Source organism: Chelonia mydas, chromosome 17, assembly GCF_015237465.2.
Source record: "Chelonia mydas isolate rCheMyd1 chromosome 17, rCheMyd1.pri.v2, whole genome shotgun sequence".
Lineage (NCBI taxonomy): Eukaryota > Metazoa > Chordata > Testudines > Cheloniidae > Chelonia > Chelonia mydas.
Window position 1 is genome coordinate 5,094,510 of NC_051257.2, and position 17,396 is coordinate 5,111,905.

The following is a 17,396-nucleotide window of genomic DNA, read 5'->3' on the forward strand; positions in this document are numbered from 1 at the left end:
ATGTGTGAGAAAAACTAGACTTACTTATGTTTTCAGCCATTGTGTGTGGACTGCTGCAGGCAGCAGCATTATCTGGCATGCATCTATAAGGATGCCAGTGCTTGGGATGGACTAAATGTTGCTTATTTTCCTGTCCCAACCATGACTGTATTTCCTTCATGGTGAGCACCCTCATGAGAAAAGCTGCCATGGGGTCTGGGTGTGTGCGTGGAGGCGTGAGTGAATACTTGCCCAAGAAGCTCTTGGATAAACATCAAAGTCTGCTCAGCAAAACACCTGTCATGTTTTAGTTCCTATAGAGAGATGTCATTAACCGATTATTCCTGGAATATTATACAGTATGCCCTTAAAAAAGGGACACATGCCTGTAAAACACACACACACACACACACCCCCATGTTCTAGCAATTATCTCATTGATGGTTAGCTGTGAGAAAGGGGTGCTGCAGGATTTCATTCCAGGACACCGCCCGCCCTAGTTTTTCTTAACATGTTTTTTCCCTGATTATTTAAATGCCAGGCTCAAACTCCAGCTCCACTAACTTCAATAGGCCTATCCTAGCAATGAATTTGGCTCGAAGTGTTGACTTATTGGAAGGATGTAGACTCCTGTTGCTATGGTCTCAGTCTGGTAGAGTGGACAGTGAGTTGGCTGGTGGTGACCATCGTGTGTGCACCTCTCTGCCTGTATTTGTGCTTTTATTGTTAAAATAATAAAGGCTTTTTCTTACAAAAAAGTGTTAATGTAATGGAGATCAGCCAATAGCAGAGAGAGCAAATGCCACCAGCACAGAAGATGAGTAATGCTAGATTGTGTGGCTACCAGCATGGCCTAGGATCATAACTTTGTTGTTGTCCGTATTTGACTGAGTGAGATTGCCATGATGCACTGTTAACTGTATTTGACTCATTACCACCCAGCTGTGCTTGTGTCTACTGCAGAAGAAAAGAATATGAACCATTGGTGATGGTGGGAGTGGTATATTGAGAACATAATCTACCATTCCACACGTTTTTGAGGTGACATTTTATCAGGACTTAGAGTATGTATTTGTTGCAAAGAAAAACCTGCAGCACTGAGTCTCAAGAGCTCGGCCAGTTGACTTGGGCTCACGGGGTTTGGGCTGTGGGGCTAGATATAGCGGTGTAGATAGTCCAACTCTTGTTGGAGCCCAGTCTGCAAGACCCTCCACTCCCTCACTAGATTTCAGAGCCCAGGCTCCAGCCTGAATGGAACATCTACACTGATATTTTTAGCCTCACAAACCCAAAATCAATTGAGCTGGGGTCTGAGATGCAGCACCAGGCGTTTTTATTGGCAGTGTAGATGTACCCTCAGGCTCCTAGAACTTTGTGACAGTGCTCTCCTGGGCTGAAAAGACACAGACTCTGTTGGTTGCACTCCCCTCCGTTGTAATGATGATAGCACTGGGCCATTGCTTGGTAGCAGTGTTGTATTCTGAGCCTGTGTGTATGTGTGTGTGTAAAAATAAATAACATATAAAATATACATTTAAAGTTAGCCACACTTACTGGCATATTCAGGGTCGACTGAGGCTTTTTAAAGCCATTTTACCATCTTTGCAGATGACCAGGATCTTTGCTCATAAATAGTAAATTTTCTCTTTAATATTCAGCAGAGATAGTGATCTAGTCATGAGAGCATAAGTGGAACCAGGAATTTCTGCCCCTTGCTCAGATATAATCTCACTTAAACTCTCTTTGTTCCTATTTCCCCATCTGTGAAATGGAGACTGTACTTATCCACCTCAGGCATGTTGTGAAAGCTGATAAGTTATAAACATTAACATGCTTTGACGGTGGAAAGGGCTGTATAAGTGCGAAGTATTTTTATTCCTTTCCCTCCCCAATTAGACTAACTCCATTTCAGTGTCTCCTCCTCTCATAGGTCTTGGCTGCTGATAGCACCCCTAGCTGGTCAACCATGGCACTGTTGGCGCTCCCTGCCTCAGTTTCCTTCCCTGAGGTGGGTCCCCTCAGCTCTCCACATACTGGTCTATGCTGGAGATGTGGTTTAGCCTTCTGGCCAATTGATTAAAAAAACAAAACGTAATCCCTTTTGGAGTAGCAGAAGTCAAAGCTCTTGTTTTGTTTTTTGTTCTGCCTGGGGGCTTCTCTTCAGCCCACCCTCTGGGTCTTATTCCCAGGGCCTCTTTCTGGGGTAGAGCGCTTAGCTCCCAGGCTGGTTCTCCTAGAGTACCATCCTCAGGGCCTTCCCTGGGAACCTACCTGCTCCCCATGGCTCCGTTCTCCAAACTGAGCTTTCTCAGCCCTCTTGTAAGGCCCAGGTATACATTAACTATCACCTGACCCTCTTTAATCCAGCCCCTCTCAGGGTAGGAAGCAACTAATTAATTATGGCACAGGTGTGTCTGGGCCAATCTTCCCCTTAAAGGTGCCTGTGATACCTCCCCATTCTAATTGTGGTTCCTATGTGCCATTGCTCAATGACCCTGGGTAAGAAGAGTAAGCAACTAACAGAGGAGATCATCGTGACTGTTTCCTCTAGATTTTGTCTAGACATCGTTTATGCATCCCTTTTGGTTGAGACACTCCACTGGCTGCTTTTTTTCTGACTAATGGTGCAGTACAGAGCCAGTGCTGCTGTCTTAGGGTCAGTCAGAAATGAGATCTGAATTGGCTTTATGGTATGGGAGGGAGAGGGACAAAACAGCCTATTAGTATATTCTCCACCATTCCTGCAGAAGGGAAGTAAGAGATAAAGTTACACTGTCTCTTTTACATGCATGATTTTAAAAGCAATCGGGATGAGAAGCCAGACGGCTGCTGTATAAACCTTGGAAATAAGGTAAAGCACTTGCCAGTCTTTTACTCTGTTGCTTTCCTCCAGCTGGTCTTTTTACTAATGTTTCTTTCTGACAGGGTTTGGTTCTTTGCCTTGGAATCCAACTGCATTTGGCCCAAGTAAGAGCACATTTCGTCTCCTACTTTCTTGCTCTTGGATGGCAAAGTGCATGGCTCACGCATTCTGGGCTCCAAGATCTGTTAGTTAGGATTTAGTATCAAATACTGAATCAGAAGTTTGGAATTTTGGGGTGGTTCTGTTGTCTTATGGCCATCAATGCTGGTGCTCAGTTAATTCAGGACAGTTGGGAACTTGTTGCACTTGCCTACATCAAAGGAATAGGGAGCAAAGAACAGATTTCCCTATATGTTTACCTGTCTTGCTCCTGTCATCATGTAATCTTAATCCTGAATTCAGGTCTGAGCATATAACCCCCTAAGCACTTTTCACCATAGAGGGAAACCAGTGCTCTCTAATCCAACAGAGCTGACTCTGCTTATAGCACTGCGAAAGCCCGCTGAGAAAGCACTGAGGAAGTATATAGTTTGCAGAGTCACTATCGCTAGAGCCCTGTGCGGATATAAAATGTGGATCCACATCCATCCATGATCCGCAAACATGCCCCATGGATATGATGTGGATGCCCTGCAGATATGATGTAGATATCCATGGATTTGCAGGGCTCTAGCTATCGCCTGATCCCACTCCCAATGTAGCCAAAGGAAAGACTCCCATTGAATTCAGTGAGAGCTGGATCAGATCTTACGGGATATCAAAGCTGCGTCTCTGGGTTAGAACAATTCTCACCAGGTTCCCTTTATTTTTAATGTGAAAGGACTAATCTGATTAGTCCGTTTTTGCTGAGTAGTATGATGATGATAGATCTGCCTCATTGGCAGTTTTCAGAGTGAATAAAAGAATCCTGTCACGCCTGCACTCACTCAGGGCAGCTCTGTGTGAGAGGCCTGGCAGGGAAGAGAAAAAATGTTTCAGGGAGCATAAGAGGAAGTGACACTATCCAAAGAGACCACATTTCTGGTTAATTTTCTAACTGATTTCTTGTCAATAAATATCTACCTCTGGGCACTCCCCAGTCCTATAAAATTATCATTCTTGGGCCCTGCCATGTGTTGCATTTAGCATACATTGGTGAGCTTCTTAGAACTTTCCTTGCATAGTTATTAGATGCAGGTGGTATTTATTTACTATAAGGGTTGCAAGTAAAATGCTTTGCTTTTAGGTGTTGGCAATGGCAGGGAAGATATGGTGGATACATTTTTCAGACAAGCCTAAGTGACTTAGGTACTTAAGGTCTGTTTTCGGCAGTTACTTATGAGCCTAAGTACTTTGAAAATAGATGTCTAAATTGTGTAGGCACTTTTGCAGATTTTACCCATTGTCCTGAATGTTGGCCCGGGCAGGGCTCTCTAGCAATCAGTGATTATGGTGATTAGGTTTGTGGGTTGTAAACATTTAACTGGCTTCTCCATTCCCCCTCTAAGGGAATTGCCCCATTGCATGGACCTGCTTTAACTTATTGTCAGCAGTAAGCAGAGTTATAGGGAGCGTCAGGGACCTCCCACGCTGGATGCCCCCATCTGTTTTATATCATTCCTACTGAAGCCTCTACCTCTGCTTTCTGAATAGCTTCATGATTTCTCTACGTGCTGTTCAGACAATTCAGCGTTTTTGCAAGTGTGAGAGAAAGATGCAGTTGCCTAGAATAGTCCAGATCCAGCAACTCTCTATCCCTCTCACCCCTGCCGTGTTTTTGGTCATTGATGTAGTACAGCACATCCATCTGAGCAGGAGCAAAACTGGCTTAGTATACGGCGGTACTGAGCCATTTTAAATAAATAAATCCAGCCTAGGTCACCCAGCTGACCTGGAAGATAATCAGTTATCCTTCAGGCAAGTTACTATTGCCAGTGTAGAGACCATCTCTTGTGCTGCTTTGTTTGGTTCACTCAGGAATTTCCATTATAAATCAGCTTATTGTGAGAAATAAATAAATAAATCTTGCTGTATTTGTCTGACCCATAAAGTGCAAATTCAGGAGCAGAACAACAAAATCACATGTTTTATGAAAAGGAAAAATCCTCTTGGGAGGAGCAGTCCGAGTTCACAATTAATTTCTAGAACACACACGTCTCTTTGGGGCGGGGGGGGGGGGGCGTGGAGAGGGCTGCTCCCTTCGTACCCTATGTTCTTTCCACCATCTGAAGATGCAAAGAAACCATTTTTATATACTGTGTAACATAGTGATGTAGGAGTTGCTGAAAGATCTTGTGCTCTGAGCTGGTTACATTAAATAGATTGGATAGTAAAAAGTGTTTTCATTGTGATTGGTGACATGCCTAACAATTCCCCTTTCACCTAGGCGTAGCCACTACTTGATGTTATGGGGCAAGGCACTAGAATGGTATCTTGCACTTATATAGTGGCTTCCCTCTTTGGAACTTACAATATGTACAAGGTAGGTACATTTTGTTAATTCTCCATTTATACATGGGGAAACTGGGGTAGGAAGAGAAGAAAGATGATCTAGTGCATAGAGCACTTGCCTGGGACTTGGGAAACTTAGGTTTAATTCCGCACTCTCCCACAGGCTTCTGTGTGACTTTAAGCAAGTCATTTGGTCTCTTGGTGTCTCAGTACCCCATCTATAAAACATGTATAATAACACTTCCATGCCTCAGAGAGGTGTTAAACACATAAGAACGGCCATACTGGGTCACACCAAAGGTCAGTTTGGCCCAGTATCCTGTCTTCCGACAGTGGTTGATGCCAGATGCCCCAGAGGGAATGAACAGAACAGGTAATCATCAAGTGATCCATCCCCTGTCACCCATTTCCCAGCTTCTGGCAAACAGAGGCTAGGGACACCATCCCTCTTCATCCTGGCTAATAGCCATTGATAGACCTATCCTCCATGAATTTATCTATTTCTTTTTTGAACCCTGTTATAGTCTTGGCCTTCACAACATCCTCTGGCAAGGAGTTCCACATGGTGTCTGTGCATTGTGTGATAAAATACCTCCTTTTGTTTGTTTTAAACCTGCTGACTATTAATTTCATTTGGTGACCCCCTAGTTCTTGTGTTATGAGAAGGAGTAAATAACACTTCCTTATTTACTTTCTCCACAGCAGTCATGATTTAATAGACCTCTATCATATCCTCCCTTAGTCGTCTCTTTTCCAAGCTGAAAAGTCCCAGTCTTATTAATCTCTCCTCATATGGCAGCCGTTCCATACTCCTAATAATTTTTATTGCCCTTTTCTGAATCTTTTCCAATTCCAATATCTTTTTTTTTTTTTTTTTTGAGATGGGGCGATCACATCTGCACGCAGTATTCAAGATGTGGGTGTACCATGGATTTATATAGAGGCAATATGATATTTTCTGTCATCTTATCTATCCCTTTCTTAATGATTCCTAACATTCTGTTCAAATTTTTGACTGCCACTGCACATTGAGTGGATGTTTTCAGCGAACTATTCACAATGACTCCAAGATCTTCCTTGAGTGGTAACAGTTAATTTAGACCCCATCATTTTATATGTATAGTTGGGATTATGTTTTCCGATGTGCATTACTTTGCATTTATCAACATTGGATTTCATCTGCCATTTTGTTGCCCAGTCACCCCATTTCAAGAGATCCTTTTGTAGCTCTTTGCAGTCTGCCTGGGACTCAACTGTCTTGAGTAATTTTGTATCATCAGCAAATTTTGCCACCTCACTGTTTAACCCTTTTTCCAGATCGTTTATGAATATGTTGAATAGGACTGGTCCCAGTACAGACTCCTGGGGGACACCACTATTTACCGTTCTCCATTCTGAACACTGGCCATTTATTCCTACCCTTTGTTTCCTATCTTTTAACCAGTTACCAATCCATGATGGGACCTTCCCTTTTATCCCATGATTGCTTGCTTTGCTTAAGAGACTTTGGTGACGGGTCTTATCAAAGGCTTTCTGAAAATCTAAGTACACTCTATCCACTGGGTCCCCCTTGTCCGTATGCTTGTTGACCCCCTCAAAGAATTCTAGTAGATTGGTGAAGCAAGATTTCCCTTTACAAAAAACATGTTGACTCTTCCCCAACAAATTATGTTCATCAATGTGTCTGACAATTTTGTTCTTCACTACATTAGACCGTGAGCTGATCAGATACTGTGGTAAAGAGGACCAGATAAGTACCTCAGATAGGAATAAATGCAGAGAGAAGCGAGTTGACCAAGATCTGACAACAGGTCAGTGGCCAGGAATAGAACTGAGTCCCTCTTACTGTATCCTTCTTCTAACTCCTCCATGGACCCTATGCTCTAACAATAGATGATTATCCGAACTCTACCATTGTTGGAAGTCATCATCCCTGGTAGTGTATGCGTGTCAAATCTGTTTGTCTGGTGTGAATTTGAAGCTATTAGCTATATTATTTATTCTTTTGTTTCTAAATTTAGGTCCATGTGAATCCACCCTTTGCCTCTACCAGAATCTCTTCCTCTGAAGCCATCACCAGTGTGTGGAGCCTGCCGCACACCCATCACCTACCAAACCACGGCCTTTACCTGTGTCTTCCGTTGTTTCCCGTGTGACCCTTCTTGTGGGAGCGCCTCCTGGGCTACCCCAGAGTTCACGCAGCATTCAGTGGCTCCAATGGTGAAGATGACGAGGTCCAAGACTTTCCAGGCATATCTGCCTTCATGCCACAGAACCTATAGCTGCATTCACTGCAGGGCTCATCTTGCCAATCATGATGAACTCATTTCCAAGGTACGTGCAAGAACCTCACCCTGCAGATAGTCAGGTTGAATCTCCCCAGGGAGGAGACATCCCTAATGTAATCTGAGATGTGTACTAGGATTGCAGCCTGATTAAACTCCTTTCTCGTTGTTTGTGGAGATGTCTGGATTATTGGCATTGCAATTTGGGCTTTGAAAATGGATATCACTCTGATGGCTCTTGCAACTTGATCAGTCTTTTTGTTTTCATTTGATCAATAAACTAGCTTCAGGGCGCAGGTTCCTAAACTCTGGCCTGTGGAGCACTTGCTGGTGATCTGTGGAGAGCTCATATCTCATCCCGTGACACTGGCTCTCTTCCCCTTTGTTTCTTGTTGCAAAACTGGAGTAATAGATGGCTAGAAATATATCAAAACTCTTATTGATATTGCTTTTCCCTGTAAGCACTTGCTAAAGTAGCCACAGGGATGTTGTGAATTGACAGGGAGGTATCCACAAGACACACTATTAAAATGTGATCCACACCGTGGAAATTTTGGGTGGCCCCTGCTTTAAGGGAATTCCACTCTAGCTTGTTTTGAAATATAAGGTAGCATCTCAAAGACTTGCTGAATTTGTGCTCAAATTGCTGTAGCTTTGTAGGCCTGTTAGCAAGACACCAAGGGAGTGTGGCCATTAGAAGCAGAAGTGGAAAAGCAATGGGATGACAGGATGGCTCTAAGCCACTGTTTCTCATACTCTGGTCTGTGAATCACCCTGGGGAAGGGTCCTCATGGTCAGCCGAATTTAAAAATAAATATCTTAAGAGCCAAGCAATAGGAAATCCGAATGATGGGGTGGTGGAAATGGGCCCATGAGAGATCTCTTTCTAAAGTGTAGAAACTGCTGATAGCCCTTCACAGAGTGGCTGTCAGCTCATTGTGCATTGCTGGGGTCAAGCGTCAAGTTTCCAGGTCTTGGCTGCCTTGGCAGCCAGGCATTCCATAAAGTTTATTCAGCTCGTAAAGTCTGGGTTCAGAAAAAGCAGACACGCCACAAGATTTATTAGCTGAGACAGGAGAGGAAATTGCAGCATAGGTTCTTGACAGGACGTTAAACGAGTTCTCAGCCACTTGGAACAGTGCAGCCTTGAGATGGGCAAACTTAGATCTCATAGTATGTGGGTGCTTTGCATACAGTGTTTAGAGTGCCGGAAAATGCATGGTGCCCTCTCTTTACCCATGTGCACAGAAAGGCTTAGGATGCATTACCTTGTACGGTGGGAGTCAGTCCCTGGCTTGTTAAAATGCTTGATAGCTGGGGGGGGTCTGTCTGGGTTCTTGTTGATGCTCAAATAGGGCATGGCTGTGAAAAATGCCTCCTTCCACCTGAGACTGGCTAGATGAGAGTTCCCCTCCCGCATCCTGCTGGATGCTCAGTGGGCCATGGTGCTCCATGCCTTTGTGACATGACCTCCCTGCTTGACAACTGTAACACAAAGGACATGTGAGCACTCCAGCACTGACAAAAAGTCTTCCTAATCCAGAACAGCCAATCTCACCTGCAGCACCAGCCAGCACATGACCCCTGTGCTCTGCTTACTGTACAGGCTCCCTGTAGAATACCAGCTCTAATTCAAACTCTCTGTCCTAATTCTCAAGGCCTTCCCCAGGTAGTTTGGAGGGTTTCTCTCACTCCATGACCATAATGACCTTCCTCAGCAGTGATAAAGCTGTCAGCCTCCAGTGCAGGAGACTGGGCTTCACAGCCAGCCCCGCTAGAGCATCTCAGCAGAGGGAATTAGAATGGCCACAAACCTGTTGGCCCACAGAGAAAAGTCTAAAACTTACTTCATTGCCTTAGCCTTCCCAAAGGCACACACAAACACAGCAAAGAGGAGGAAAGGTGGGTGAAGGCTAGATGCAAAAGTGAAGGGGTAAAATACAAAGCCCCTGTAGCTGCAGGGGAAATGGGGAGGAAACTGTTGGCCCGGCAGCCTGTTGTGATCTGTTTAATCTTGAGGAGAATATTGGATGCTGCAGCAGTGGGCACTGTTATAAAGTAAAAGGATAGACCCTGGGTGTCCATGGGGAACCCTGACAACTCACTTCTGAGAGCCATCTTCAAGGCTTTTGAAATAGAAATACGTGCAACTTTCTCTAATGGTTAGAGCACAGGACTTGGAATCAGGAATTCTAGGTTCAAACCCCGACTCTATTGCTGTGTGACCTGAGGCAAGTCACTTATTTTCTTTGTGCTTCAGTTTCTGTAAGATGGGGTTGGTAACTTCATACGACATACGGCTGCTGTGAGGATAAATCAGTGTGTAAAGCTCATTAGAAATGCTAAGTATTGTGAATAAACTTGCTGCTATAAATGTAACTCTGGATTAGCTTTCTTTTTCTTGTAAATCCCACCCCACACGCCTGTCCAACATGTCCTTTTTTTTTTTCTTAAAGTAGTGCAGGGTTTCTGTCCTCCCCATTTACACTTTCTCTCTCTCTCTCTCTCTCTCTGCCCAACTACTTGAGTTTATCTTCACTTCTTAAGGCAGCATTTTAAGGCTGTTTGGAAGATGTAAAATGCATCTCTCAGGAGCCCATCTCTGGACTCATCCTTTTGAAACAAAGAGAGGAAACCCATTGTACGTGAATTACCTATTCCCAGAATCAAAGACCCAAGGCACTCACTCTTTCATGAGGGTGCTTGTTCTGAGCGAACAGCTGTTACTGATTTGTGACCACAGGAAAAAAACAACCCTTGGTAGAGTTTGAAGGACTGCTCACCTGACACGATCCTTTTGGAGTTGGAGTGACCTCTGGTAGTAAGCTTATTGGCAAGTCTGTTTAAGGGTTTTTCATTGTATTTAATGTTTTCTGTGTAATGCTTTTACCTTAAGAATAAATATGCTTGCTTAGAAAGAGCTGTGTTGTAACTTAACTGTAGGTAATCGTGCTGCTTATCGCCTCTGAGGAAGGAAAGCAAATCAGGCCTGCTGAGGCAATCTGCATTGCTGGGGATATCACAGTGTAGACAGGGAACTGTGCAGCCTGAAAAAACTCAAGAAGGGGAGAGATGCATGTCTCCACCCAAGAGAGATGGTGGCTGGGGAACTGGAAGCCTGAGAATTGGTGCCCTTACTGAACCATGGAGGGGGAATACATATGTAGTTGCCCTGAATAGTGACATAAATCAACTTTTTTTGTTTGTTTGGATTTAAACATACTTCTTTGCAGCCCTACCATCATTGCATGTGAGAAGCTGATTGTGAAAATGTCCTGCTTGTCTTCCTCATGCAAATTCAGTATAGTGTAAGAAAGAAGCAGCAAAATGAAAAATAAGTGTCACTTACATACCCTTTCAGTTCTAAATAATCCGCAACGTTACGGTCATGGAAGATATGTTTCAGAGTGGTAGCCGTGTTAGTCTGTATCGGCAAAAAAAACGAGGAGTACTTGTGGCACCTTAGACACTAACAAATTTATTTGGGCATAAGCTTTTGTGGGCTAAAACCCACTTCATCGGATGCATGCAGTGGAAAATACAGTAGGAAGATATAGATATATATACACATACCATACCAACTGTAACAAGGCTAATTAATTAAGGTGGGCTGTTATCAGTAGGAGGAAAAAAAAGCCTTTTGTAGTGATAATCAGGATGGCCCATTTCAAACAGTTGACAAGAAGGTGTGAGTAAGAGTAGGGTGGAAAAATTAGCATGAGGAAATAGTTTTTACTTTGTGTAATGACCCATCCACTCCCAGTCGTTATTCTAGCCTAATTTAATGGTGTCCAGTTTGCAAATTAATTCCAATTCTGCAGTTTCTCGTTGGAGTCTGGTTTTGAAGATTTTTTTTATTGGAGAATTGTGACTTTTAGGTCTGAAATTGAGTGACCAGGGAGGTTGAAGTGTTCTTTGACTGGTTTTTGAATGTTATAATTCTTGATGTCTGATTTGTGTCCATTTATTCTTTTGCGTAGAGATTGTCCGGTTTGGCCAATGTACATGGCAGAGGGGCATTGTTGGCACATGCTGGCATATATCACATTGGTAGATGTACAGGTGAACGAGCCTCTTATGGTGTGGCTGATGTGATTAGGTCCTATGATGGTGTCCCCTGAATAGATATGTGGACAGAGTTGGCAACAGGCTTTGTTGCAAGGATAGGTTCCTGGGTTAGTGTTTTTGTTGTGTGGTGTGTGGTTGCTGGGGAGTATTTGCTTCAGGTTGGGCGGGCTGTTTGTAAGCGAGGACTGGCCTGTCTCCCAAGATCTGTGAGAGTGAGGGATCGTCCTTCAGGATAGGTTGTAGATCATTGGTGATGCTCTGGAGAGGTTTAAGTTGGGGGGTGAAGGTGACGGCTAGTGGCATTCTGTTACTTTCTTTGTTGGGCCTGTCCTGGAGTAGGTGACTTCTGGGTATTCTTCTGGCTCTGTCAATCAGTTTCTTCACTTCAGCAGGTGGGTATTGTTGTTTTAAGAACGCTTGATAGAGATCTTGTAGGTGTTTGTCTCTGTCTGAGGGATTGGAGCAAATGCGGTTGTATCTTAGAGCTTGGCTGTAGACAATGGATCGTGTGATGTGGTCTGGATGAAAGCTGGGGGCATGTAGGTAAGTATAGCAGTCAGTCGGTTTCTGGTATAGGGTGGTGTTTATGTGGCCATCGCTTATTAGCACTGTAGTGTCCAAAAAGTTGATCTCTTGTGTGGATTGGTCCAGGCTGAGGTTGATGGTGGGGTGGAAATTGTTGAAATCGTGGTGGAATTCCTCAAGGGCTTCTTTTCCATGGGTCCAGATGATGATGATGTCATCAATGTAGCGTAGGTAGAGGAGGGGCGCTAGGGGATGAGAGCTGAGGAAGCGTTGTTCTACGTCAGCCATAAAAATATTGGCGTACTGTGCGGCCATGCGGGTACCCATAGCAGTGCCTCTCACTTGAAGGTATACATTGTCCCCAAATGTGAAATACTTGTGGGTGAGGACAAAGTCACAAAGTTCAGCCACCAGGTTTGCCGTGACGTTATCGGGGATACTGTTCTTGACGGCTTGTAGTCCATCTTTGTGTGGAATGTTGGTGTAGAGGGCTTCTACATCCATAGTGGCCAGGATTGTGTTTTCTGGAAGATCACCAATTGATTGTAGTTTTCCTCAGGAAGTCAGTGGTGTCTCGTAGATAGCTAGGAGTGCTGGTAGCATAGGGCCTGAGGAGGGAGTCTACATAGCTAGACAATCCTGCTGACAGGGTGCCAATGCCTGACATGATGGGGCGTCCAGGATTTCTAGGTTTATGGATCTTGGGTAGCAGATAGAATACCCCTGGTCATGGTTCTAGGGGTGAGTCTGTGCAGATTTGTTCCTGTGCTTTTTCAGGGAGTTTCTTAGCAAATGGTGTAGTTTCTTTTGGTAACCCTCAGTGGGATCAGAGAGTAATGGCCTGCAGAATGTGTTGTTAGAGAGCTGCCTAGCAGCCTCTTGTTCATATTCCAACCTATTCATGACGACGACAGCACCTCCTTTGTCAGCCTTTTTGATTATGATGTCAGAATTGTTCCTGAGGCTGTGGATGGCATTGTGCTCTACACGGCTGAGGTTATGGGGCAAGTGATGCTGCTTTTCCACAATTGGAAAAGATATGGGTGATTTTGAACCTGATTGTACCACTTTAACCAAAATGACCCAAATGCTCCATCACTGGTAATCTTCCTTACAAAAAGGGGTTTTATGTAATGTCTGGGTGCCATTTTTTTGGCTCAGTGGAATTAATTCTTCTGTTCCTCTTTCCCCAAATTACACAGAGATCACATGAGAGCTGTGCTGCTTTGAATGCCACAGGCTTTCAGCTCTTTTGGATATATAAAATTGCAGCATTGGCTGATGCTTTTTGACTGAAGCTCAAAGTGGAGTTGAATCTCAGTATTTGTTTCAGTCCCCAGTTTCCCCTCTTACTCCTGCATCACCAGTGTTGACTTAATCTGGTTTTACAGGGTTTTGCCAAAACTGAGGATTGCAAGCACTTTGACAAGTAGGTTTTGGCATGGCTGATTATAAAAAGGGAAACCTTGTAAGCTTCGGATGGGCTGACGGCTTCTTAATCACAGTTGTTATTTAAAGAAAAAGAATCAATGCAGATGCTTTAACAAACTCCAGAGCTGTTCCATGAACTAAGTTACCAAAATGTTGCCTGCTTACTTGGCCTTTTCTTCCATAGTCAGATGGAGAAAGTGGTTTAATAAAATATCTGTTTTATAATAACATCCAAAAAGTGGATTTGAATGTCTGGCCAAGAAAGTTCTTGGTGACTAAGGAAATATAAGGTAATCAGATGGGTTGGGTGGAGGGAGTAACTAGTTTCCTTTGCATGTTCTTTGGGTGACTCAGTTAACATGAATGGAGGTTCTGCATGTCTAATTTTTCTCATTTTCTCATAGCAATGCTTCATTTAAAAACAAGCCACATTAGCACATGCTTTAGTTTCATTGCCCTTTCCAATGCTAAGAGTGTGGTTAAGGCAATGGACTGGGACTCAGGAGAGCTGGGTCCAACGCCTGGCTCTGCAACAGATTCCATGTGTGGCTGTGGGGAAGTCCATTGATCTCTGTACGTGGTTTCCCCACCTCTAAAGGGAGATCATAATACTTCCTTTGTCTGTCTTGTCTGCTTAGATTCTAAGCTTTCTCAGGGCTGGGATTTGTACAGTGGGGCCTCAATCTCAGCTGAGGCCTCTGAGTGCAATTGTAATACAGTACAAATAATAATTGTGGCATAGAACTGCAGTTTAGCAACTGCCAGACATTCAACTAGACTTTCTAAAGAGTGAGAAAAATGTATATGGTATTACCCAGAGGTTTCTTAATTTTTTTTCCTTCTCCCAAGACACACAATCTTTATAAAGTTTTCAGATCTTTTTATGGAAAATATGATCTGTAATTGACAACCAGACATTAGGGAAATCTCTCTAGTCTCATTGATTGAGGGGAAATTCATTGAAGAGGGTGGCTTCTGCATCATACTTGAGTGAGCTGTGGTTTACAAGCTATGGAATGGACTTTAACAGTGTAAATAATATAACTTTTTCTGCTTCTCTAGCATGCAGCAGTGGTGCTGCTTTCTATTTTCTTTTCAGCACCACCAGTGACGTGGGTGAAATCCCAGTGTATCTTGTGTGCCTTTTCTATTGGAATTAATTTGTACCTGTTGTCCGGTGTAGTGCCAATCAAAACCAAGAGCCAAAAAATCTCAGCCAAGCATAGCAATTCTTGTGTCTGCTATCGCTACCTTTTTTTTTTTTTTTTTTTTTTTTTTTTTTGGTTGTTGTAGAGACATAATCCAACAGAAATGTGCTTGATTATGGAAGTATTTAGGGAATGTCTTATGGGCTTCCTACAGCTTCCTTTTCATGGAGTTTTGTGATCCAAGTGCTAAATACTATACAGTGAAATATTCTTTGAAATTGGCTTTAGGATTGCTTAAGAAGTTTAGTTTCCTCCTTGATATTTACACTGGACTCCTCATGAAGGATTCCTTTTTGGTATAGGCAGCTGCATCTGGAGCAGTGAATTACCCCAAGTAAAGGACTTAAGAAAAAGTAGAGAGGTGCAATATGTGCTGCCTGTTTTTCACACATGTGATTGGGCTGCAGAAGGGAGCTTTAGTACCAGAATGTACTTGGGACTCTGTATCTCGTTCATCTGTGCAAATGCCTGACTGCTGTCATCACTGTAAGGAAGAAGTTTTGGCCTCGACCACTGATGGCTGCAGCCCTGAGATTGCTGATTGAATGGCCCCTTTAATGACCCCTCTCACATGCTGTAGAGGTCAGAGTTTGTTCCATGTTGCACCTGAAGGATCACAGACATTTGAAACGTGGTGCCTGTTTCCAGACAAGACTTGGATAAATTCAGACATCTCAGAGATGCCAGATTTGTGTATGAATCGAATATAAATAACATTCAGCCAGTCCCTGTCTTCACAGGACTGTCCACTCCCAAGTAGGATTGAGGGAAACCTAAATACACAAGTCTGAAGTACAAGTAGCATTCTCTGTACCAGTGGTTGGAATGTATTGCTTCAGGGTTAGGACCTCTGCTGTTTACCAGTGGGCCCCATGTTCCCATACATTTCCTGTCATGGGTACAGGCAGGGCATCTGCAAATCAGAAGAGCTGGGCAGGAAACCGTTTTCCCATCTTGTTTCCTAGATTTCCACCCCCCATCCCAAATCAGGATGAAATAGTCAAAATGTTGCGGGAGGGCAGTGGAATTCAGTTCCGATTAATCAGACCATTTTGTTTCAATTTTAACCATTTAAATTTTAATCTTTTTTTAGTATAAATTAACTGAAATTTTGAATCGGAAATCAAAACTTTTTTGTTTCAAAAATGTCAAAATGAGATGTTTCAACAATTTCAGAACTTTTTTCAAAACATTTTCAAATACCTGCAAACAGTTTCAGTTTTGACAAATCTGCATTTTTCGGATTGAAGAAATATTTCCTTAGAAAATTCCTGACCAGCTGTAGATTGCCATCTTCTTGCTGGATCCCCTTTTTGCTCAACCAACCAGGATATTTTTCTCACTACTACAGGAAAATCAAGATGTGGGGTGGGGATACCTGACCAGGCAACAAATGATTTCTCTTCCAAATCTGTTGTGCAATATCTTTAATGATGGAGGTGGAGCTCTCAGTGGACCGGAAACATGGATTTAAAATTACTCACCTCATTCTCTTGTTTTGGGATGGGGAGACCAGTTTCAGAACATCACATAGAAATCCACAAATATCAGTTACAGAATTCAGACACACAAAGAAAGGCAGATACTGTTAAGGCCGAGTGCACTGTACTAATGCTGCTTAGTGCTACGTATGAAATAATAAAGTTGGTGTGTACTCTCAAAAGCTTGAGAGGGAAGTGGGTGTATAAGAGCATGAGGGAAGGTTATGAACATGATGTGCTGTTCAATGTATATTGCAGCCTGCAAGATGGAGTTAGCAGCCCCTTGTGCACTGGAAGAAGTTTATAATGTTGCGTGTAAGTGCTGGAGTGCGTGAGTTCTGGTCCCAAGTGCAGTGATTTGCATGAGAAGCTCTGTTACTGATTTTTATTTTTTTCCTTTGGTGGGTTTTTATACTCTGTATCTCTTGAGTTCTGTCTTTCCTTTTTAAATATTCAGTAACGTGTTGGAGAGTGCTCTGCATCTTAGTAGTAGCGTAAGTGCTATATGTGACAGGTGTTATGTTAAATGAGTATGTGTTTATTTTGTCAGTGCATACCTGACTCAGCATGCATGTAACACTCCAACTACTTTGCCTCCCTGGAAATTAGCAGCACCTGCCAAATGTGTGTATCAGTGTGAGAAATATTGTAGTGGAGGATTGACAGTCCTGGTGAATCAAGTCCTCCATTTATCACCAGAATGGGTGCCTCACAAGCTGCACTAAGGCATGCTTCCGCGCCCTGCAAACATCCCTAGAGGTGACTTACTCCTGATCAGGCAAGTTTAGCCTTCAAGATCCAATCAGTCCTTGGTATCTCTGAGATTACCATGGATGCAATTAATGCCAGCTGTGGCTTTTGTGATACAGTGACACCAGTGAGCTGGAATCTGCTTTGAGATCAAGGGCTACCCAAATGGCCATCAACATTCTTCTGGTTAACTTCTGACACTGGCTGGGTGAGAGCTGGTGTCCTCGAGCCATCCAGTCCAACAGCACAGAGAGAACTTATTTTACCAAAAATGCAGAGCTTACCTAGAGGAGAGCATTACACAGGAATTGCCACACTGGATCAGACACAAGGTATATCTAGTCTAATACCCTGTCTCTGACCATGGCCGGCACCA

The 17,396-nt window shown here is 43.3% G+C and overlaps 1 protein-coding gene across 20 annotated transcripts in view; it reads left to right on the top strand.

Moving 5' to 3' along the window:
• YPEL2 (yippee like 2) overlaps positions 1-17,396 on the top strand; it is a 93,788-nt gene that overhangs the window by 12,536 nt on the left and 63,856 nt on the right. For 12 of the 20 annotated variants that reach the window (XR_005222652.2, XR_005222649.2, XR_005222648.2 and 9 more), the window contains one exon: positions 7,294-7,606. Coding sequence is in view for 15 of the 20 variants with exons in the window: in XM_043531350.1 (XP_043387285.1) it covers positions 7,490-7,606 (117 nt within the window). In the remaining 5 variants the exon portion in view is untranslated. Of the gene's footprint in view, positions 1-1,494; positions 2,831-5,207; positions 5,304-6,984; positions 7,084-7,293; positions 7,607-17,396 lie in introns of those variants that run through there. The other 8 variants (XM_027820226.3, XM_043531351.1, XM_037880533.2 and 5 more) reach the window with 4 other exon arrangements.